Raw genomic sequence first — 24,908 nt, forward strand, 5'->3', positions numbered from 1 at the left:
GAAAGTTTTATCCTGGTTCTTGTTCATTATTTGTTTTATGGATTTTTGTATTTTTTTTTGAATGTCTACTACATTCATTCATATCCTGTGCATCTCCAGGGGGCTAAGATCCCCCGTCCTCAGAACCTAGTGACGCCCCTGGGTCCGGTGCTTTTGGTTCTGGACTGCATTCACACTTGACCAAAGAAACCATACCAACAGATTTGAGTTTGTTTTAACCGAGCCAAAAATGACACGTGAAGGCAATCTAATAATACAGTCCAATAAAATATACGCAATGATAAACCCAATGATATATTTAAATATGTAACAACATATTTGAGGTAATTATAAGTGCAACGTTGTAGTCTGCGCCCCCAGACACAAGTGAGGGGCAGAGACAAAGCCGGAAGAAAGCGTGTTTCCCCGGGCTGGCGGAGGGGCGGCTCGCCTGAGTGTTGCCCGCCCCGTGGGTGTGTTCACGACGCCTCGGCCTCGGCATCCACCTGCTCCCGCCCAAGCTCGCTCCAGTCAGGAGTGGCCAACTTTAGTGAGAGACACCCACGCCGCGTGCCCGGACCTCTTTTCCACCACGGGGACTTTGTTTCACGCTGTTTTTTTTCCCACGACATGTGGATTGTGGCCGCTCGCTTCTGGTGCTCTGTCAAGAAGAGGAACATTTCCGATTAAAATGAATGCCTCGCAGTAATAACCAAGCGGCGAAGACGCTCAGGTACCGCGGATCGTTCAGAAGACGCACCGGGATTTTAATAATATTATTGATTTCAACTTGGACACGGACGTGATCGATATATTGGATTTTTTTTTCAATGACTGAACCAGACTGGCTGTGAAGTTTGCCCCATAATCGGAAAGCTTTAATAAGCAGGTAGGTGTTATTTGTTGTCATCACCTTACCGTATTTTACCGTAATGTTCTTGTGACTGCTTGGAGCTGCCTGCATTTTTAAAACAATCTTTTATTACAAAACTAGTCCACAACAAAAAAATACATCCAGTTAAATAAAGTAGCACTTGAATAATGTCCTAAACAGAGTATTCCTGAATTGTATTTGAGTTTAAGTTGAATACCTCACCAGACTGTTTACTGTTCTCATGTGGAGCCAAGACTGCCATGCCAGGCTGCCACATACAGATCAGCCTGGGTCTTATTTCAACATTTTTACTTTTACTGTCATTCATATTTCATCCTCATAAAAAGTTGTTGAGAAATTTTAACAATAAAAATTAAATCAACCTGTAAGTTTGAATATTATTTTTATTTGTACATGATCATGTGGCTGGTTAGATATGCAGTAAATAAATAAATCTTATTTTATATATCTAGAATTTGGTTCCGGTATATTTCATTTTGACTGGCAATGTTAAATTCCCTTGAATGTTTTTTTCATGGTTGTGTTGCTGAGTCTCTCCTTGGTGTAATTTGCCCTCAGTGCCTTGTTTGATTTCATCTTGTGGTGTGAAGGACTTGGCTTCTGTCTCAGAATAAACAGCTGCTTGGTTTACAAATTGTCAATAAAAAGGTTTAAGGTTTAAACAGCTGGTTATGGTCATAAATGCCCTCGGGCCAAGCACTTTGCTAGACCTTTGTCTCTACTGACCGTTTGAGAAGTGGACACTCCAAATGTAAAGAGTGTGTGGCAGAAGAAGCTTTGTACGGCCAGGTTCCCTCCGTGGGGGACAGCTTGGGGATTTTTGTGTTTTTTTCCACAGTTACTAAAGATTGATTATTGTCGTTGCTCTCTGGGGGCCATCATTCATTAACCTAAGATCATTACTGGCCACTGTTTGCTATGCTAATGTCATGATGGGACTCCCAATGAAATATTTACCGATTGAATTGTGGCATCCGTTTTTTTACCAAATGGACAAAATCTCCAAAAGCTTGGCTCCAGCGGCGCTCAACATCTGCGGGACGGATCTAGTTAAGTTGAGGGCAGCGTCTCCAAAACATGAGTCCCCTGGGGGCCGCTGAGTTGACACGACATAAATGAATAAACAAAGGTTAATATTCTGTTGTTATTTTATATTTTCTCATTGGCTCAATTTTGTTCCAACAGATTTGTTTTGTTAAATCACTGATTGTGTGCTACTGGTTGGTCGACTATGCAGTTGGACGGTCTGTGGACGGTCCACACCCTCCTGGCGCTGTGCGGCTTTGCTCTGGGTAACCCACTGAGCAATGAACCACTTGCTGCACCTCGCGTCTTCATCTCCTTCAAAGGTAAGACTTCATCATGTTCAATTTCACTTTTGCTTTCAATGTGTTTCATTTATTGTTAGGATTTACTATTTCCCTGCCATGGACTGGCCGGTCCGGAGTTGTTTAATTGAATGGTTTGTGGTTTGGATAATTGGGGATTTTATTCATCATCAGGAGCAGACTCTCGTGTTTCAGAAGTACACATTTAAATAATTTGTTGACCTTGCTTATAAGGGTGGAGTGCCAACTCCACTAGGTCTTGTTGAGGAGTTCAAGTACCTCAGGGTTCATGAGTGAGGCAAGGATGTAGGTCGACTGGAGGATTGCTGCGCCGTCTGCAGTGATACAGACTCTGTATCGGTTTGTTGTGGTAAAAAGAGGGTGGAGCCGAAAGGCAGAGCTCTCAATTTACTGGTCGATTTACGTTCCTACCCTCACCTACGGGCATGAGCTTTGGGGAGTAACCGAAAGGTCAAGATGGCGGTACAGGTGACGTATTTCCTTAGGGTGGTTGGGAGGGTTGGCCTTTGGTTGAATTTGAGCGATTCCGGTTCTTAATGATTCTCGATTCCGATTCTTACCAGAGGTAGGGTCATAAAAGTTTGGATGGTTTAAATGAGGGCACTAAGTTCTTGGATAAAATGTCTGGATGTCTCCATGGTTTTAAAAAAAAATCTTAGCCCTATAGCTCCTATTGATGCTCAATGCCCAACCATAGTGGTTGGGCTCTCTCTTCGAGATAAGGTGAGAAGCATTGTCACCTGGAGTAGAACTGCTGAGAGGAACCAGATTTGGTGGCTGGTGATTCCTCTTGGATACTCTCCTAGGGATTTGTTCAGGGCATGTCTGACCAGTAGGGGGCCTCTGGGAAGACCCAGAACACGTTGGAGAGACTATGTCTCTCAACTGGCCAGGGAATGACTTGGGATCCGCTGGGAGGAGGATGAAGTAGCCAGGGAGACGAGAAGACTGGATGGACGGATTGATGGATGGATGGACGGATGGATGGATGGACGGATGGATGGATGGATGGATGGATGGATGGATGAATGGATGGATGGATGAATGGATGGACGGACGGACAAACGGATGGACGGATGGACGGATGGATGGATGGACGGATGAACAGACAGACGGATGGACGGACAGACGAACGGATGGATGGATGGATGGATGGATGGACGGATGGATGGATGGATGAATGGACGGACGGACAAACGGATGGACGGATGGATGGATGGATGGATGGATGGACGGATGAACAGACAGACGGATGGACGGATGGACGGACGGACGGATGAACGGATGGATGGATGTATGGATGGACGGATGAACAGACAGACGGATGGACGGATGGACGGACGGATGGATGAACGGATGGACGGATGGATGGACGAATTGATGGACGGATGGTTACACCTTAAATAGACTGTATGCAACTTGCTTCAAATGGCATTTTTTCCAACCAAAAATATAAGAACACCCCCTAGCATATGTTGTCAATAATGGTTTATAAAAATAACTTGTTACTTCCAATACCTAAAGTTAGTAGATAAACTTTGCCAAATTGCTATCATAACAAACATAGTTAGTACATAAAAACCACCCGCGTCTCAGTAGGATAGACACAAATAAATAAGGAAAAGGAAATTGACCGTAGGGCAAACATTTTGAAAAGATTTACACATTTCAGCTAATTAAAAGCAGATTTTATCACCCGTTTGTTACACATTTCATATACAAAGTGGGGGGGCACGTAATAACTCTTGGGCCAATCTGCCATCATTCCCTGGTGATGTGTTTCACGGTCTGTGTTTGTGTGCTTTACCGGCCATACAGATTAGGTGAGATGGATTCAGTAAGGGTCCGAGTTCGAGACCACATTATCGAGAACAAATTGCCAGGCTCAGCCAAGCAGAACGACGTCCCTGAGGCTCGTCCAGTTCGGAGATCAAGCCTTTGATTAGCATCCATGGAAAAGCAGAAGCAGCGAGCTGCAGCGCTCTGTTTGCTTTGCTTCCCATTCCCAATGCGCCCTGGAACAAGTTGACTTAATGAAGTGGCCCGGTGGCACGGTTCATTGTTCAACTTGCTTTGCGGCTTTAATCAAGTAGGATTTAACACATCAGTGAGCACGTCCGCAGCTCAGCCTTCGCAATTTTATGTTCCAAATATCATTTCAGAGTATTTTTTTTTTAAACACATGTAGTTGCATGTCTTGAACAGAAACAGAATGGCAGCGAGGCTACTTACTGGATGCTTTAGAATTGGCACATCTCCGAGGGATGAACCCCGCTAAGTTAATTCACAGTCTCGTCTTTGCTTTGGGTAGAAAACGCTGAAGTGTCTTGCCTACCTGTGTGTGTGTGTTTGGCCCTGCAGTCAATATGAATTTCACAGTCTGCTGCAACTGCCTCTCTCGGAGGAATGCACCCCCCCCCTGCATTCAATATCATGACGCTCCAGCTCCTTTAATTGCTTTTTGAGAGGCCTGGGTTGTCCTCACATTGGCGAGCTGGCTGCACATCCCCTGATGCATCATGATAGGCGGCTTTGGCCCGAGCGCTTTGTTGGGAAGTTGCTGCAACTTGACTACAAAGAGGGTGTTTGAAAGCATCGGATAATTTGTGGTTTAATTGCCACGTTCTTATTTCGGAGTATTTATCGTTATTGTAAACCTTTACTGTGAATCCAGGAAACGTCTGTGGAAAAATTGCCATGTTGGCATGAACAGGAAGTAAGTTTAGAAGCAGAACTTTGTCCAGGCTTATCACGTCTTTTGCGCCAGTAAAGCGAGGAGAAAGGGCAGCGTTAGCAAGACGCCTGCCAGTTTAGGCAAGAAAGGTGTAATCAATGTCAGATGAGAAACCTGTTTTCAATGAAGGAGGTGCAGCAGTGAAACAAATCTCCCTCCAGGTAATCGTTTGACATTTTGAGATTAGTCGAGACAAGACTGCTGTCGCCTGCAAAACCCCGAGAGACAAATTCTATGTGGAACTTCGGAAAATCTGCCAGTTTGAGTTATCGCTCACTGTCTTCTTAGTCTTGATTACTAACGATCGCTTTTAATGGTGAAGGCACCTAAGTCAGGAATGAAGTTTGGACACAAACTAAAAGCACGTCTAAAAACCTCAAGGTAGGGCTTAACAAGAAGAAACTGATGTTTGGGTTGGTCGCCTGTCCACACAAGGTCTTGTTTCAAGGTCTTGTTTTTTTTAATGCACATGATTAGACATGCGATCCAGAAAATGATATGCAAATGTTACACTTAGGGGGAAAAGGGCTAATAAAAAATGGGCTAATAAATTGACAATAAAAGCACAAATTTCAGAAAACAACAGATGGAATGATACAGCACTCTACAAGAAGCAATAAAGTCTGTAAAATTAAATAATTAAAAAAAAAATCAAAAAATTGTTACAACAATAATGGTGAAAATGGTAATATTAATGATGATTAGAATAATGGTGAAAATAATAACAATAATAATGGTAATAATGATAAAGATTATAACAATAATGATAATAATGATAATGACAATAATAATATTACAATGATAATAATAACAAGGGAAAAACAAGACTGGCATGAACATGATTATATCTTAGTAGGCATTTATAAGCTTTTGCTTCAGCCTACTCCTTTTACTTAATAGTTGAATACAAATGTAAATAATGGAAAGTTATATAGTAAACCTCGGATATATCGGACTCGGATATATCGGAAATTCGCTCACAACGGACAGATAAAAAAGAACCAATTTTTCTGTAATGCATTTCCAATAAAAATTCATTGCATATATCGGATTTTTTATAACGGATTTCGCCTATTTCGGACAAAATCTCCAGTCCCGTTCCAATGCATTTCCATGAAATTTCCCTCGCATATATCGGATGGCCGCATCGTGGCGCTCCGATTCGCCGAATCGTGACAGGCCGCTATACGACGTCATTTGCAGCGTTTGCAGCGTTGCCTGCGCGTCCAGGTACATTGGAAACATAGTCAAGGAAGTGCCTTTTTATAACAAATAAAATCCGATTTACGCATATACCGGATATAAATCCGATATATGCGTAAAACGGACATTTTCCGGTATACGCATATAGCGGATTTAGCTTATATCGGACAAAACCAGTGGGAACAATTGAATCCGATATATCCGAGGTTTACTGTATTTTGATTGATGTAAGAAATACACGGTAATGTTTCATATATTTACCCAAATAAAACAAACTAAAAGATAGAAGATACCTTTTATTATTGTCAGATACAGTTTTTCTGGAAAACTGCTATCGGGACAAGCATAAATGCACCTTGAAAATACTTGCACTACCAACTTTTTGGGCTCCACTGTAGCTTATTTTGCAGCTGTGATCAATAAGAAAAGCAGAGAGGGTAACCGCGTTCGTGAGCAAAGTACATCAATAGAAGCACTATACATCACTCTGCTGAAACACGGCATTAACATGTGAAAGGATGGTGTGAGAGCGCTGGACCTCCGTGAGACTCCCAAGTCATGCAAGTGCTTTTGTAACTTAAACCCTTTAAGAGGTCAACCAATATGGCCAGTATTTCCTCTTGTGCTACAGGACACTGCGAGGCACGAAGCAGAACCCTCTCTGAATGGACCGGCACGCGGGGCATTCATGCTCGGCCATGTTTAACAAAGACTCTAACATTATTGCTTTTGGCCCACGTGAGAGATTTGACTTCATCCATCAGGTAGATACCAATCTAAATCCACGCTTACGGCTCTACTTCAGGCATTCAAACCGTACATAAACGTCTTCCCCATCTGGCCGGCTGCAGCGTTCTTTATTCCGAGTGACAGACTGACAGGCTCCTGTGCAAAATCTCTGCCCCTGCTCGCATATCCGATTGTTTACCTGGAAGTGGAATTGGCCCCTGAAAGCTTTCAGTTACATTACTGCTCCTTAAAGGTGGTCCTTCCTTGGGCCCCGTGCACACTCAAATGTCCCTGGGATTAGTTTTGCATCGTGGGAGCGAATCACGGGGTGAAAATGATGTAGGCACAAATACGTGGAGATGGGTAAACAGGCGGAATTACGAGAAAACTACAGAAGAGGAAAGAACGCCTGTACATATCTTCTTCTTCGCTTTCAAAGGTTCGTTGAGACGTGGAATTAATAATAATAATAATAATACATTTTAATTGTATAGCGCTGTTCAAAATACTCAAAGACGGTTTACAGTGAAGAAAAATTGAGTAAAAAACAGAGTCAAAGATGCATTAAAATACAGATTCATACATTCATTCAGAGCTAAAAACAAGGCTAAAAGCAGTCAGGTATAAATAGTTAGACATTAAAAATGGATTTAAACAGGTGGGTTTTTAGTTAGTTTTTGAAGGTGGGAAGGAATTTCTTCAAAATAACAAAATATCAGAAGAATATCGAGTCACGCCTGTCAAAATATTCAGATATTATGTTGGCTCGTCGTCAAAGCTCACTTCTGGTCATGTGACAGCCATCGTTTTCATAAAGCTGGCATTTTCATATTTTCCCATACTGGAAGCCGTTTTAAAAAAACATCTGAAATGATAAAATATTTAGCGGGCTGCACGGTGTTCAAGTGGTTAGCGCGTCGACCTCACAGCTAGGAAACCAGGGTTCAATTCCACCCTCGGCCATCTCTGTGTGGAGTTTGCATGTTCTCCCCGTGCATGCGTGGGTTTTATTCCGGGTACTCCGGTTTCCTCCCACATTCCAAAAACATGCTAGGTTAATTGGCGACTCCAAATTATCCATAGGTATGAATGTGAGTGTGAATGGTTGTTTGTCTATATGTGCCCTGTGATTGGCTGGCCACCAGTCCAGGGTGTACCCAGCCTCTTGCCCGAAGACAGCTGGGATAGGCTCCAGCACCCCCGCGACCCTCGTGTGGAAAAAGCGGTAGAAAATGAATGAATGAATAAAATACTTTTGACCTAAAAATGCTTTCATGCCGATAGCATGATAACACATAGAGCATGTAGACAAAAACACTGGGTCCACTCAAACTTTCTAAATATTGGCTTGGACATGTAGACTTAATCCACAATTAAAGCCAGGATGAGATTTGCGATGTCAGCACTTTGTGAGAATAGACCGCAGCTTTGGTCTCAATACAATTTGCAATTCCACCCATTTAAATATGTATGACATACTACATATGTAAATACTGCATTATAATAACATTACAGTACTCCACCACCACCGCCCTCAGTCAAGACCAAGTCCACTGGGAGGGCATCAGAATGTGGGTCAACTTAGCGCACCGACGGCGGTGCAGGTGGCGGTGCTGAGGCTCCTTGTTATTCCAAATACTACTCATCTGCACGCGCTCTCCGGACTCCTATTTTTACTGCAGGGGCTTCACTTTCTAACGGGTGTGAGTGCATATGCGTGTGGGAGGCAGTGCCAAGTGTCGCCACCCCCCGCCCCCCTTTAGGGTTAAATGCCTCGCATGCTGCGATGTGCTGCCCCTTGTTCTGCAGTAGTAATATTAGTAGTAATATTTCCATTGTATGTATTTTGGTCGTAATAACTGGAAATGAACAGATGAAGAAGGCTTAAAACAGGGGTCTCAAACTCAATTTAGCTGGGGGTTACTGGAGCTAGGGTCTGGGCAAGGCTGGGCCGCATCAGGTCCCCCCCCCAAAAAAAAAGCATTTATTAAAAACAGAAAAATATACAAACTTTTTCAGTGCTTTGGTTCCGATTTTCTACAATAAAAGCTCTGATAAAACATTCCACTGTTCTCAAATATCTTAATTTTTATTTTTCTGCACAAAATAAGATGAAAAATAAATAAACAAATCAAGAATGAAGAAAATCAATCAATCAGTAATAAATAAATATAATAATAATAATAAAAACTTAAGAAACCACATATAGTTGGTGGGTAGACAAATGATTTTTTTCAGATTAAAATGAACAAAGCATTATTAGAGCCCTGTAGACATGACAAAACACGACTATAGTCACATTTATACTCTTTTTTTATTTACAACATATTGCGCAACTGCAGGGTCTTGAGACACATGCTAACTCGCAAACTAGAGAGCTAGTGACCTAAACGGTAACCTTCAAGTTATTTCCTTTAAACTTAAATAGCCAAAAACTTACCACTTCCACACGGATAGGGAGGATAACTATTAACAGTTATTTAACCTTTAACATGAACATTAATCAAACTTAATATTTTTTTGGGGTACATGATACCAAACTTGCGCGATACACTAAACTTTCATATCAAGGCGGGGGCCTCAAACTAGTGTCCTGCGGGCCACATCTGGCCCGCGGGCCGCGTGTTTGAGACCCCTGGCTTAAAATGAAGTCGCTGTCAGCAGTTCACCGTCAGTTCATTTCTGGGCTTGTCCTTTTACTACTGCTGTGTCACTCGAACTAGTCAATGTTTAAAAGGATTATTCCCGTTGTTCACACAATACGAGCGGGTCACTTTCTTCTATTCACTACAGTGAGTCGTTAGCTTGCTTTTTATGACCGCTAACCGCTGTTAAGTCCAAATTAACGCAGAGATCAAGTCAATGAGTCAACGAGTCGCTCCTGTGCTAAATGCGGATCTAGGTCCGCTGCAGTGTGACATAAATGCAACATGACTGTTGACTCGAGGTGACTGTCTCTCCTCTTTGTCCTCTCGGCGGCCCTAATAGCCCCAGTACTCCGATAAAACAGTTCTTTCAGACCACATGCAAAAACTGAACTAAACCAGCTCCTGTTGGGTGTTGCTGTTTGCGAGGTTGTGGCGTCAAAGTAGCGACTTTAAAAGCATCTTTTCTGCGAATAAAACATTTTAGCAACGTTATTCAATCCAGGTGGCAATATAGCGACGTCAGATGAATGGCAAACGTAGCCCCACTTTGCTGTGACCCAGCTGTAAAGGCCACCATTTTTACGGTTTCTGCTTGTTGGCGAGAAAACGTTGGCAAAGTAAAACAATGAGCGTATCTGTGATGTTGGGTCTGTTGTTAATCTTCCATTATTAGCCCTGTCTAACTTGTGTGTGGGTGTGGTGAGAGAGTGTCACCCCTGTGCTGGAATCCAGACCGCACTTTGAAACAATATTCAATGTATGTAGGGCCCTATAAATTCTGTTTTATTTTTTCCCAAATTCCGTTTTATTTTTTCCCAAATTCCGTTTTTTCCGTTTTACTTTTTTGGAATTCCATTTTTGTTTTACCTTTTACTCATTTTACCACAAAAGAGTGCGTTTTAATAATGTTTATGAATAAAATGCACACTAATTAATTAGAAATGAACTTACATTCATTGAGGCGACACAATATTGCACTTTTCCTCAATACTTTACTACTGCATCATGTAACACAACATTGCACTAGGTCAGGGGTGGGCAAACTTTTTGACTCGCGGGCCGCATTGATTTAACACAAAGGGGGGGGGGGGCAGACTATATATTTTACACGTAACAGTCCACCTGGTATTATTGTATCTGTAAAAGTGTCATGCAATCTGCTATTATTATTTAATATTTATATTAAAAATGCTTTATATTTAAATATTTTTATTTAAATATTTTATATTTAAATATTTTATATTTAAATATTTTAAAATTTATTATTATTATTATTATTATTATTATCATCATCATCATTATGCTTGTGTCCCTTTTTTCAGGAGCACTTTGTAAACAACAGACCACATCAAATAACAAAATTGATAAAACCATCAAAAGGTTGGCTCAAGCCATGATGCCAGTTCGTATGTTGAGTTTAAATGAAATACTTTGGAAAGAACGGACGGGCCGTATTCAAACACTTGGCGGGCCGGATGTGGCCCCCGGGCCGTAGTTTGCCCACCCCTGCACTAGGTACTTCAAATAAAAAATGTTTGAAGTGAAAACAAATGACATATTAAAAAATAATAAAGTGCTCAACCAGCCTTTTGAAGTTGAAGGTGAAGTTGTCGGAGGCTGCTGGCATTTTCAGGCAGCGCTCCTCCCTGTTTGCGGTGCTTCACGAGAAAAGGACGTATTTTTCCCAACTTCTCCAAGGGGATGTCGGCCTCAGCACACAAAATCCTCGACTAAGTCTTTTCTTAAGTCCGCTGACTTGAACGAGGCAGTAACGCATGTCTGTCGGGGCTGCCTGCTAGCGTTAGCGCTATGCGTTTCTTTTTTTTTTTAGATGACTTTTGGATAACGGGTGGTCATCACATGTGTTTTTTCGCTTCCACTCAACTGAGTGTTGACAGAAAGTAGAAAATAACATGTCACCAGATACATAGAAGTCACCTGGGTACTGCTCGGCTCTGTATTTTGGCGTTAGCGTGGTATTGTGCAACTTCTTCGCAGACGGGGGGAGTGCCATGTTTGAAAAAGGGCGCTAGGCAGGTATTGTGTCACATTGATTACCGACCTCCGGGAACGATTCCCCAGGTTTATGTTCCTCTTTCTCATGAAAACAGAATTTCCGCGATATTCCGCATTCAAAATAATTTCCGTTTTTATTGTCCAATTCCGCGATTCCGCGAACGCGGAAATTATAGGGCCCTATGTATGCATGCACGTATGCGTTGAAAGAATCGAAACCGAACATTATTATGCTGAACGTTACCAGCACGGCGGTGACAATTTCCCCTGGCATTTATGTATTCACTCATCCTGAAAGGATACGCTGGATAGTCGCTGGTCAGCTCGTCTGCTGTCTAACAGGCGTCACGGATGAGCAAGTTGTCAGGTATCATTTAATGGTTTGTGGGTCGGGAGGAAGGTGAGATGGCAGGTGAGGAATCAGAGATCGATGAGCTGCCTGTCTGTGACCACCTCCAACCCTCACCTTTGACCCCTACTTGCTAGATGATTGATGGGACTGCAGTTTATCACGGGACCAACAGCAACGTTACAGAACAATTTATTTCTGGGTATCTTTCACAGTTACTGATGATTCATGCACAAGTCTGATCATAACTTAAACAAAATAGAATTTAAACTCACGACATCGTTGAAATTGTTGGTACTCTTGTTGCCAAAGAAGGAAAAAATCCACAAAATTCACTGACAAAAATTGACAAAAAAATTAACAAATGGAAAATCAGACATTGATTTTGTATTGTGATTGAAGAGAACCTAAAAAAAATAATTGACGCATGAAACTTGCCAGACATGACACTTTGGACACCACTCCACTCTGGCTGTGGAAACCCACACCTCGACCACAGAGCCCTCCGGCGTCTGGATTCAGTGTGGGCCCGGGTTAACCTAATATTTTGTTACACAACCTTTTTGTATTGTCATATCACCTCGTACTTCGGTACGAGGTACATTATTTAAAAAAAAAAAAAAAAAAAAAACTTAAACTGTATTATGGAAAGCAGGAAGTGAACAAATGTAACAGTTACTGATTGTAAAAGTACCAGATGGAGGGGTAGGATTTAATAAGCTTTGCTTCTTCCTACTCCTTTTGGACATGTGGAACTGGGAACTGATTATGTGATGCATTCAATTGCAGGGCTCTACATTAAAAACAAAATGATTCCCAAAATGGGAATCCTTAAGGTGAGAACTACTTGCCCGAACTTGCCCCATGTAAAATGAAAAGACTGCCATAATGATATCATCTCATTTTTAGTAAGCAGTGATATTTTATAAGTTGTGCACCACAATGAAACATTATTGATTAGACACATTTGTGTACTAGTAAAGTGTTTTTAATCCAGAAAAAAATGCTCAATTGTCAAACAATAATTTGTGAAGCAAAGGTGAGAAAAATACACAGAAAAATGGAAGCGCTAGATTTTGTAGCTTGTGCAAAATCAGCACTTGGTATTGGATCTAATGGGTGGTGTTTCATTGTGACCACTTCAAATTGTCACAGCAATGTGATTCACTCACCTGTGCCATCATTTGATTTGCTGCCGCTAATAAAATACTTGTTTAGGAGGCACTGCTTCATCACTTTTTGCTGTTTTCCTTCAGAAGTTGTTGAAGAATTAGACGATGTTGGCAGGGACGCCATGATAGATGTTTTCGTAGTCAAACGATCGCTGATTGGTTGATCGCGAACAAGAACGGGTGTGGGTAAAACGCGGACTGTGGATTACGGACCGCGGTCTAAATAAACGATTCTGATTGGTGCATTTCAAGATTTGCAAGGATTGCTTTGCAAATTACCACCGGAATTACGCACTCCGTGTTTTACCAACACCCAACAAAAAACTCTTCACAGTACGGCATGCTAAAGTGCACTTGCCCGACGGGAATATCACTGATTGGATTTACTTGCCCAAATTTTGTTTTAACTTGCCCTGGGCCATCGGTACATCGTTATTGTCGAGCCCTGAATTGTAATCTGACACATGTTCAAATGAAATTAAACCATTACCATAACCTTTTGAAGCACCTAGTACTTCCCTAATTCCCAATGGGACTCCTGCACCTATCCACATGTAGTATGAACAAACTGCTCAACGCTCTAAGGTTGGTTGGATACCCCCTCCAGATTGTGGTTTCGCTCTTTTGATAGATGTTCGGTTCGATTAAAGTCAGTACTCATAAAAGACCACATTAGAATTGTACGATGTTTTGCCTTGAGTCGTACTTGAATGTTTTTGGGTGATTTGTCAGTGGACCCATGACCTTTGGTTAAGACCGAGCTTCTGATGCAAGGCAACTTATTTCACCCCGGAATGTCTTGATAGCCTGAAGATTAATTTGTTTATTCTACACTGCACAGATGAAAGACACCTTGTGTATGATGCGGCAATGCAGTCTTAGAATATAATAATAGTTTCCTCCATACAGTAGGCATGGTGTTCTTTTCTCTCCATACGTCATTTTTGTATCTATAAATATCGAGCTGATATAGAGCTGGCCTGCAGAAACGCTCCATAAGCTTTGTAGCTTGTCAATGTGAATTTTATCAAATGAATATATTATAAATTTTGTCCGTTTTGAGTTATTTCAGTGACCATTGTGGGTTTTTCCTTCTTTTACAGAAAGATACCAACAATTTCATCCACGTCTATAAATCAATATATCACATTTAACATGTTCTAGAAGACACTGTTTCTGTCCCTCACCCTTCACCTTATGAGGCGCACGTGGGAGACAGAAGTGTGATATTCATCAAAAAGGATGCAGCAGCCTTTTATCACGTGTCCGACTTGGATATAAAGCGGTGTCGGTATCAATTCCAAACTGTTTCAGCCAACATTTATCTTCTCCTGTGTGCCTCACACATGTCGCCAATGCAACAAGCAACCTCTATCGCTTGACTTTCTTTAGCCAATGAATGAAATCATTGTATTGGGTCGTTATAGAATACAGGCACCGGCTATCTGGTTCTACTTGTTATGCCATATGGCTGCAAGGTTGCAAGGAGAGAATCGGTGACCACTTGGGTGGTCCTCGGTTTGATAAAAGAGGAAGCGGTATCAGTCGATCTCTAACATCTGGCCATTGGATAAATTACACGGTTATTAAAATATAGCAGCTAACATAGTTCTGTTACATGTCCGATTTTAGGGCCAAGTGAAAGTGACAGACTGCCCACAGCGCAAACTAAACCCTTTTGGAATTCTCAGTTTACGGAAGCAGTTCAGGCTCTTTACCCTTTCACACTGGAACAGTCAAAGCACCAGTTTGGGATTCCTGGCATGACAGCTCAACTCTAAAACAACAAAGGACTATTATATTCTATTCCAAAACCCTTTTGCCACCAAATGTCCAGGAACTTTCAGTTCTTGGTCAATGCAGTTCCTGGAATTAAAAGGTTGTGTTTACGTTTGAACAGCAGCGAGGTCCATTGGAACATTGGGATTCTGTCTGACGGCACTCTGAAGCATCACACTTGATTGCGCAGACTTGCTAAACACATCAACTGTAATTTATTTTACTCACATTTTTTATTTCTAATAAAAAATAGCGTGCGATTCAGTGCGATCACACTCGCCAAACTTAGCACGATTTAGGTGTTTAATGGGCTCAGATATTAGACCATGGGTGGGCAAACTACGGCCCGGGGGCCACATGCGGCCCGCCAAGTGTTTGAATATGGCCCGCCTGTTCTTTCCAAAGTATTTCATTTAAAGTCAACATACAACCTGGCGTCATGGCTTGATCAATTTCGTTATTTGATGTGGTCTGTTGTTTACAAATGCTCCTGAAAAAATGGACAAGCACATAATAATAATAATAATAATAATAATAATAATAATAATAATAATAATAATAATAATAATAATAATAATAATAATAATAATAATAATAATAATAATAATAATAATAAAAAAACAGTCCAGGGTGTACCCTGCCTCTCGCCCGAAGACAGCTGGGATAGGCTCCAGCACCCCCGTGACCCTCGTGAGGATAAGAGGTAGAAAATGAATGAATGAATATTGGTACATGTTTGTATATTTCTCAGTTCTATCTTTTCAATCGACTCCAAATTCTCGATAGGTATGAATGAGAGTGTGAATGGTTGTTTGTCTATATGTGCCCTGTGATTGGCTGGCCACCAGTCCAGGGTGTACCCCGCCTCTCGCCCGAAGACAGCTGGGATAGGCTCCAGCACCCCCGTGACCCTCGTGAGGAAAAAGCGGTAGAAAATGAATGAAAGAATGAATGAATATCTTTTCAATGTTAGGTTGCTGTGTGATGAGTTTAGTGTTATTTGTAAGATGACAACGTGAGTCAGAGTGTTATATAATGACCTAGATAGGTAGAAAATGAATGAATGAATGAATAATAATAAGTTTAATTTATAACGCACTTTATTTTACGTGTAAAATATGTGTAAAAATATACATATATAAATGGACTGTTACGTGTAAAATACTATATAGTTACCCCCCCCCCCGGCAATTTTGTTAAATCAATGCGGCCTGTGAGTCAAAAAGTTTGCCCACCCCTGTATTAGACCGTTGGCTGAGTGCTAGCACGCTGTTGGTCATTCGGCCCCGAAAAATTACCAGCAACTTATTTTTGACCCCAATGTCCCGCGGTTGAGGGTAAAATTCCTCTAGTGCAAGAAGGGGCATATTTTAGCATATGCCTTAACTGCTGTCCGGCTGCATGTGGTGGCCTCTGCGGTCATGGTTTGACCCGTACAGAGTCCTGAGTCAGGTTACGGCCTCTGTCTGTGGTCTGCCCCCGTGAAACTGAGAGGGGTTCTCCAAAAGACCGAGTCCCCAGCGTTGTCTGTCCTTCTTGTGTTTCATGGATATGTTGTTGCATCTGTTGCTTCGACCAAAGCCTCTTCTCACCAGGCCAAAAATACAAGACACAGTCAATCACTTCACGTTAGCGTCGTTATTAAAGCATCCTTTGGTCAGCAGGACATGATTGGAGACCGGATAAATAGGTTTAGGATTTAGACTGGCTTTGTCTCTGGGCTGCTGTTTGGACTGAACAGAGTATATTCTTAGCGCTGGTGTTTCTCTTGTGGAAGATTAAAGTGTCAGGTAGAGTAATAGTCCAGACAGATTAGTCAAGTTTGTGTGTCCAACTAAACCAATGCCAACGTTTCATAAAGGGTTTATTTCAATGCCCTCTGAGACTCTTCTGGGTTGTTACTTTGGAAGTAGGAGCTGGTATGCTATATACATAATGTCTACAACATGGTAAGTCTCCATTGACTGAACATTCTCCACCCGCCTTCCAATCGCTTCTCCCGACTTCCACACCCTCCACAGACTATGTAGCTGCTTGCATCACATTCAAAACCTGGGGCTGGCATGCCAGATCCAACAGATCCCAACTCCGAGTATTTAAGGCAGCGGTTCAAGAATTGTGTGCCAATCCCTGTAAGCTTTGTCTTAAATTTCAAAAAGGCTTCCTTTTTGCTACAAATGTCATGACATGTTCCTTCTTGTGTTCAAACGGTGCTACTAGAAGTTTGGCCAAAGCTGCTCTCCATGTGTTGATCTTATGATAGGGCCCTGTGATTACCTCACTAACGGAATCATAGACGGAATTGCGGAATTGGTCAATAAAAAATAGATTTATTGTTAAATACGGAATCTCACAGAATGGAACATGTGGGGAATTTTTTCCCCGGCGGACCACTCAATTGTGCTGGAATTTTATCCCAAACTGTAACCCGTCTAAACATGTAGAAATGGTGGCCTAAAACTGGCGAAAAGTTGGCGAAACATTGGAAACTATGAATGGAAACTAGCCAGGTTAGCTTAGTTTAGCAGAGCATGCTAGGACGGGATGCTAAATATGAGCAGGCTAGCGGGTGTCGGGAGGGGGATGGTGAAATTCTATCCTTTTGTTGAAAGACTACCCTTTTTGGGATAAAGGTTACAAAAAATATTCGATCATAATATCGAATTTGTAAAATCAAAAGCTGATGGATCAGCACTTTTTCTGCAACTTTGTCAAAATCAGCCACAAAATCAGAAAACTAGCCCACGAAATCTTGCAGCGACTAATCATGTTTGGAAAACATGTCATATAAAAATTCCAAGGTTTGAAATGCAACACTTGGGAATGAATTTGTCCAATCATTTCATCTCTGGTCATGCCGGACTTTTGAACTCTTACGAGGGGAAATGAGGCCGTTGGGAAGACACTGAAGAGTTCAACCCATAAGAGCCCTCTGGCGGAATCGAATGCATGGACTTTGATGCCTTTGTGGCGTCGTGGTTTTGAAATGCTGATTTCGAGATTCCCCTATCCTTCCTCTGGCCCGTTTTGGAGTAGGCGTTAATTGAAATGTGTGGGGATGGACTCTTGTTCACATCCATTGAGGCTCGGCCAAAGCCAGCAGTGACCCCCTGGAAGGCAGGTTTTGTCACCGACCCATCCTGTTTGGCCTCCTCCTGTGGCGATGCCTCCTTCTGATTGGCGACCGAGTGAAAAAGGGGAACCTCGGCTTGTTGTTGTTGTTGTTTGGCGGCGCCCACACACTCTTCCCCCTATGAAGGACCTATAGCTGCGGGGCGTTTGTGTAGGTTTGGGTCACACTCACAGAAGTTCACTCACGTTCTGGGAGACCCGGGGGTGGACGTTAAACTGGCATCAGCCTTTTTAGTTGATGAATGTGGTGCACAGCCTCCCGCTGGTTTTCCTCCGTGAATGCTTTAGACTCCTCGGTCCAGGTCCAGAGAGCACACTGGGAAGCTGCAAAGAGAGGACAGCAGTTTCCAATGGAGGTTAAAAAAATGAGGTTCCAACAGCGAGTGGTACTGTGTCGCAAAATAAAAGCCGACGGGATTATGAGTGTTAGGGGGGGGTGTTGGTGAAACCGTTTGGTAATTCCCTAATGGTTCTCGCAATCACAGCAACCTTTTGATTCTCTCATCCCTGCGCTTGTCCGAGCAAGATGCAAAAGCTCTTGAGCTCTAAGAGACTTCATTGTTTTGTAAATTTCAGTGTGAGGGGGCGTTACTATGTGTACCGAGTCCATGTTTGACTTCCTAACTCAATTGCTTGTTTTTCGACTCAGCCATTCAATGGAAGGATAATGAATACTTTATTGCCACTTTACCATGTGGATGTCCGTGGCCATATTTAACACCCCCCCCCCAGGGACATCCCGTGGCGTTTCCCAGAGTTTCCAAGTAGCCTGCTTTGCATTTCCTTTCTGAAAGAAGACAAACGGCCTCAAGTCCAAGAGGAACTGCTCTGACCGAGGGAGGTCGAGACAGAGGAAGGCAGGCTTGGATTTCACGTTTTAAGTCTTTCACCCGTGCTAGGAAACAATCCCGAGTCTCTCTCCCCCGCTACAGTTTGGCTCAGGTTTCACCCGCTATCTCCTTACCCCCCTTGGACATACAGTAGTACCGCGGGGTGGATCTCCCAGCAAGCATTTCTGTGCATTTCCAGAGAATAAACTATATATACAAATATTTTCCAAGTAAGGGATTGACTTAGTTTACTAAGTAAAGTAATAACAGGGCTCGACAATAACGGTGTATCGATGGCCCGGGGCAAGTTAAAACAAAATTCGGGCAAGTAAATCCAATCATGATATTCCCGTCGGGCAAGTGCACTTTGGCATGCCGTACTGCCAAGAGTTTTTTTTTTTTTTTAAAGCGGTTCGTGTTGGGTGTTGGTAAAACACGGACTGCGTAATTCCGGTGGTAATTTGCAAAGCAATCCTTGCAAATCCCACCCTCGGGCATCTCTGTGTGGAGTTTGCATGTTCTCCCTGTGCATGCGTGGGTTTTCTCCGGGTACTCCGGTTTCCTCCCACATTCCAAAAACATGCTAGGTTAATTAGCGACTCCAAATTGTCCATAGGTATGAATGTGAGTGTGAATGGTTGTTTGTCTATGTGTGCCCTGTGATTGGCTGGCGACCAGTCCAGGGTGTACCCCGCCTTACGCCCGAAGACAGCTGGGATAGGCTCCAGCACCCCCCGCGACCCTCGTGAGGAAAAGCGGTAGAAAATGAATGAATGAATCCTTGCAAATCTTGAAATGGACCAATCAGAATCGTTTATTTAGACCGCGGTCCGTTATCCACAGTGCACGTTTTACCCACACCCGTTCTTGTTCGCGATCAACCAATCAGCGATCGCTTGACTACGAAAAAATCTATCATGGCGTCCCTGCCAACATGGTCTAATTCTTCAACAACTTCTGAAGGAAAACAGCAAAAAGTGATGAACCAGTGCCTCCTAAACAAGTATTTTATTAGCGGCAGCCAATAAAATGATGGCACAGGTGAGTGAATCACATTGCTGTGACAATTTGAAGTGGTCACAATGAAACACCACCCATTAGATCCAATACCACGTGCTGATTTTGCACAAGCTACAAAATCTAGCGCTTCCATTTCTCTGTGTATTTTTCTCACCTTTGCTTCACAAATTATTGTTTGACCATTGAGCATTTTTTTCTAGATTAAAAACACTTTACTAGTACACAAATGTGTCTATTCAATAATGTTTCATTGTGGTGCACAACTTATAAATATCACTGCTTACTACGACTACCATGTGTAAGGTATTATGGTAGTACTCTCATTTTATCTTTATTTGAGATTCTCATGTGATGCCACAAAAAATTACATGATATCATTATGGCAGTCTTTTCATTTTACATGGGGCAAGTTCGGGCAAGTAGTTCTCACCTTAAGGATTCCCATTTTGGGAATCATTTTGGTTTTTAATGTAGAGCCCTGTACTAATGACTTCATCATTTCTTGAATGTGAATGGATGTTTGGTGATGGTCACGTTTTCGTCAGGCGAGCCCCTGGCAGCTGTGACTCCAGATGTAGATAACCACTGAACCACTGAATGAATAATGGATTCACTTCATTGTCAAGTGTTAAATATACAATCCATTCCATTACGATTATGGTACATATTTTCTGTCATTTCCGTCTCCTTCTGCTGCCATCCGCATGTTTCTGATAACGGTCTTCGTCATTCAACGTCCTAATTCTCAGGTGTAGTGACTGATTGTGTTCCTCCTCCTCCTCTTCTTGACAGCCTGTCAGACGTATCTCGGCTGTGACGAGTGTTTGCTATTTTAATACCTGCTATTAAGGCGGTCACCTCCCATTTCCCATCACAGCAAGATTTCAGCGCCCACCTCTGTCACATGCTGGACCCCGCGGTTGAGCGATGGCTTTTTAATAGAGGCGACCCATCGAGGAGACAAAATAGCTGGTGGGAGCAGTCGGAGGGAAAGCCGAAAGACGGGAAAAAGAGCAATCATGAATAAGCTGCTGTTTTTCTGAATGTGGAAGAGGGATTGAGTAAAGGTAATTGATCGGAACTAATTAGGGGTGGAGAGATAAATGATGGTGAGGTGAGATGTGACGCTCTTAATGACACACTGTGGGGACAGAATGCCCACTGGATTTAACTCTTCAGTAAGTCTGGAGAGGCGACAAGCCCACGGCAAAGCTCGGTCGTGGGTTTTGTTTGTGGATTAATCCTCAATGGCTCCTTCAAACTCATTTCTGGATTATTTAACGTTGGCTTTAACTTTAAGATACTTTTTTTTTAGGCTGCACGGCGGTCTAGTGGTTAGTGCGCAGACCTCACAGCTAGGAGACCAGGGTTCAATTCCACCCTCGGGCATCTCTGTGTGGAGTTTGCATGTTCTCCCCGTGGGTTTCCTCCCACATTCCAAAAACATGCTAGGTTAATTGGCCACTCCAAATTGTCCATAGGTATGAATGTGAGTGTGAATGGTTGTTTGTCTATATGTGCCCTGTGATTGGCTGGCGATCAGTCCAGGGTGTACCCCGCCTCTCGCCCGAAGACAGCTGGGATAGGCTCCAGCACCCCCTGCGACCCTCGTGAGGAAAAAGCGGTAGAAAATGAATGAATGAATGAATATTTTTTTTTTAGATGCATGCTTTTATGATTGAGATCACTGGTGTGGAATTGAAGGCCCGCCACATCGTTTTAAGCCTGGAAATAATGTCTAATACAAATTATCACAATTAATCTTGTAAGAACGAAACAAGGATATTGTAATTATCTCCCCCCAATCAATAATTCCTCATGTTTGATGAAAACAGGCCAAGATTCCAGATACATTTGAACATTTCCTGCAGCGGGAAAAGAGTCTGTTGTTAAAACATAGCAAGAAGATGATCCAAGATTCAAGTTGTGACATGTTCTGAAATAACAGCAGGCAGCGCTATTAGTGATAGATGCAGCGACAAGCCTTGGCACTCCCGGGGCTAACCCCTGCCTCCTCATTGCTCCATTTTAACATGGCCGCTATCTGGCAATGGTCCCACGGGGTATTGGGAAAAGTCACTTTCATCAGACAGGGCTCTACGTTAAAAACAAAAATGACTTGCCCATGGGGAATCCTTAAGATGAGAACTACTTGCCCGAACTTTCCCCATGTAAAATGAAAAGACTGCCATAATGATATCATATATCAATATATGCTGATAATTCATCAGATAATAGTACTGATGCATTGTATTTGGAGGAATGTCTGAAAATGTGTGTAGATGTATGTTAACATGGCAAGCCATGCTACCTTACACATGGTAGTCGTAGTAAGCAGTGATATTTATAAGTTGTGCACCACAATGAAACATTATTGAATAGACACATTTGTGTACTAGTAAAGTGTTTTTAATCCAGAAAAAAAAGCTCAATGGTCAAACAATAATTTGTGAAGCAAAGGTGAGAAAAATCCACAGAGAAATGGAAGCGCTAGATTTTGTAGCTTGTGCAAAATCAGCACTTGGTATTGGATCTAATGGGTGGTGTTTCATTGTGACCACTTCAAATTGTCACAGCAATGTGATTCACTCACCTGTGCCATCATTTGATTCGCTGCCGATAATAAAATACTTGTTTAGGAGGCACTGGTTCATCACTTTTTGGTGTTTTCCTTCACAAGTTGTTGAAGAATTAGACCATGTTGGCAGGGACGCCATGATAGATGTTTTCCTAGTAAAACGATCGCTGATTGGTTGATCGCGAACAAGAACGGGTGTGGGTAAAACGCGCACTGTGAATTACGGACCGCGGTCTAAATAAACGATTCTGATTGGTCCATTTCAAGATTTGCAAGGATTGCTTTGCAAATTACCACCGGAATTACGCAGTCCGTGTTTTACCAACACCCAACAAGAACCGCTTAAAAAAAAACTCTTGGCAGTACGGAATGCTAAAGTGCACTTGCCCGACGGGAATATTAATGATTGGATTTACTTGCCCGAATTTTGTTTTAACTTGCCCCGGGCCATCGGTACATCGTTATTGTCGAGCCCTGTCAGAGGAGAAGTCTGAAGCAGATATGAATAACTCTCATGGCGGCGTCCGCTCATCATGGTTTACCCTTAAAGACCTTTCCTCTTTAATGAGTGCTTCCTTTCCCATTGAAAGGCTGCTAATATGCTAATATGCTAGTATGCATGTATTCAATCAGGACTGTGTTATAGTTCATTTTTAAGTCATATTGCAAGCAAACATTCGTTCTTTTGGCTTTGCATTATCTAACACGACACTTTTCACTGGTAATTATATCACTGGATCTCCTACTGATCCCTGGAGATTATAGCAGTCACTATTGAGTCCACCAGATTTGTTTTTCATGTGTAAATGACACCGGAACCATTACATTCATGCATGTGATTGTTTCACTGTTATTTAAAGACGAGGCTGTTTTCCTTGGAGGATAAGCGTGCGTACTTCCAGACCGTGCTGATGGCTTCCTGGCAAAGAGACAAGCAATATATCTCCGCTGATTACACCACATTCTCAAGATAAACTTGCTCGTTCGCCACCATCTTTGTTTTGACTTGTCTCAATCGCCGTCAATTAAAATGTTTTTAGAGGAACGCCATGTTGCTGCTGGAAAGGGAGCGTGTACGGAGTCGCACGCATGAGATACGTTTGCGTTTAAATCAGATGGTAAGATCCCATCAACACGGAGACTTCCCGATCAAGATTGAAGTGCAGAAATCAAAGCTGAGAGGAAGCTAATGTGGGAATGTTTGTTGCTACTTTGGAACCGGTGTCCAGCTTGTAGAAGAAATGGCGTTCAGGCCATCGAACAAAAGCCAACGATAACACAAAGTGGAGCTGCGTTTTGTTCTGTTTGGCAAAGCGTCATTTCCTCAAATGAAAATAAAGAAACTAGCCGTTTCCCATGTGGGAATCTCATCTCGTCACTGGTACCCAAACCAGGAAGCAGTTATCATAGGGATGTGTACTTTTTCTAAATTGCGTGGTCTCAGAGTCCACCGACCCCAAAAGAAACTTCCAAGCCTGCAGCTCATTACCCCCCCCCCCCCCCCCCCCCGCCCCCCCGCGCTGGAATCGCTCACGCAGCGGTCACAGAGTCGGATATCCTGCCTGTCAGTCAAACGTCAGGGCTGACAGGTCTGTCTCACTGTTTTGAATTTAAAGCCAAGCGGGGAGACTGACTGGTCATTAAAATCTCAGCCGAGGGGGGGGGGCGAGGTTTGATTTTGTCATACCTCGGTATATTTCCACGACTGTCAAGCTGTCTCGGCCTGCCGCCTCGTGTGGTTGTCACCTCGGGCTCGAACCGACTTGAGAAGACGCTTTTCCTCTTGCTTAATGAGGAAGAACTGGTCATGGCGGGAGAAAAAGGTTTTATTTCTTTTTTTCACTAAATGCCTCGGTTACTGGTTTCTCGATTTGTGCTGTCCCATTTGTAAGACCAAAGTATATATTTCAGGGGTGCTCACACTTTTTCAGCATGCGAGCTACTTTTAAAATGACCGAGTCAAAATGATCTACCCACTACAAAAATGCAAAACATCTATTTATTTTCAAATGTATTGAGGATTATTTGTACGTACAATGTATGTTGATGTACCTTACATAACCAAATGAGCCAATATTGCAAAACACACATAATTAACTATTAACATTTTTTGTAATTACCTGAGTTTACTTTGATGACTTGCACTGAATTGAACCAGCCAGGGATGCATAGTCCGGACAGTAGCTGCTGATAGCCAGCCTCAAGCACACTTCCAAATGTTTATCAGTCATGGATAATATCCGTATCATAATATCCGTATAATATTCCATATCCGTATGGAAGTGATATGTTTTTTGCCTTTTTACTTGGTCCAGTTTTTGCCTTTTTACTTGGTCCAGCTCCTTCACTCATTTTAGTGACCATAAACTTTAGCGAGGGCTTAAAATCTCGCAATTCGCCGACTAGCTTAGCACTTTGCATCGTTGTTTACGCATGAGCGGTGACCTAAAGGTCAAAATTCAGTTGTCATCTGATTGGTTGTCCTGTATGTCAAT

General features: G+C 42.5%; 1 protein-coding gene across 3 annotated transcripts in view; it reads left to right on the plus strand.

Moving 5' to 3' along the window:
* Nucleotides 1-462: 462 nt before the first annotated feature.
* The window catches only part of LOC131105088 (semaphorin-3F-like), a 73,659-nt gene continuing 49,213 nt past the window's right edge, over nt 463-24,908 (plus strand). For 2 of the 3 annotated variants that reach the window (XR_009119894.1, XM_058052884.1), the window contains exons 1-2: nt 463-868; nt 2,060-2,223. Coding sequence is in view for 2 of the 3 variants with exons in the window: in XM_058052884.1 (XP_057908867.1) it covers nt 2,106-2,223 (118 nt within the window). In the remaining variant the exon portion in view is untranslated. The remainder of the gene's footprint in view (nt 869-2,059; nt 2,224-24,908) is intronic. The other variant, XM_058052974.1, reaches the window with a different exon arrangement.

The sequence above is a fragment of the Doryrhamphus excisus genome, chromosome 1 (genome assembly GCF_030265055.1).
Source record: "Doryrhamphus excisus isolate RoL2022-K1 chromosome 1, RoL_Dexc_1.0, whole genome shotgun sequence".
NCBI classification, from domain to species: Eukaryota; Metazoa; Chordata; class Actinopteri; order Syngnathiformes; family Syngnathidae; genus Doryrhamphus; species Doryrhamphus excisus.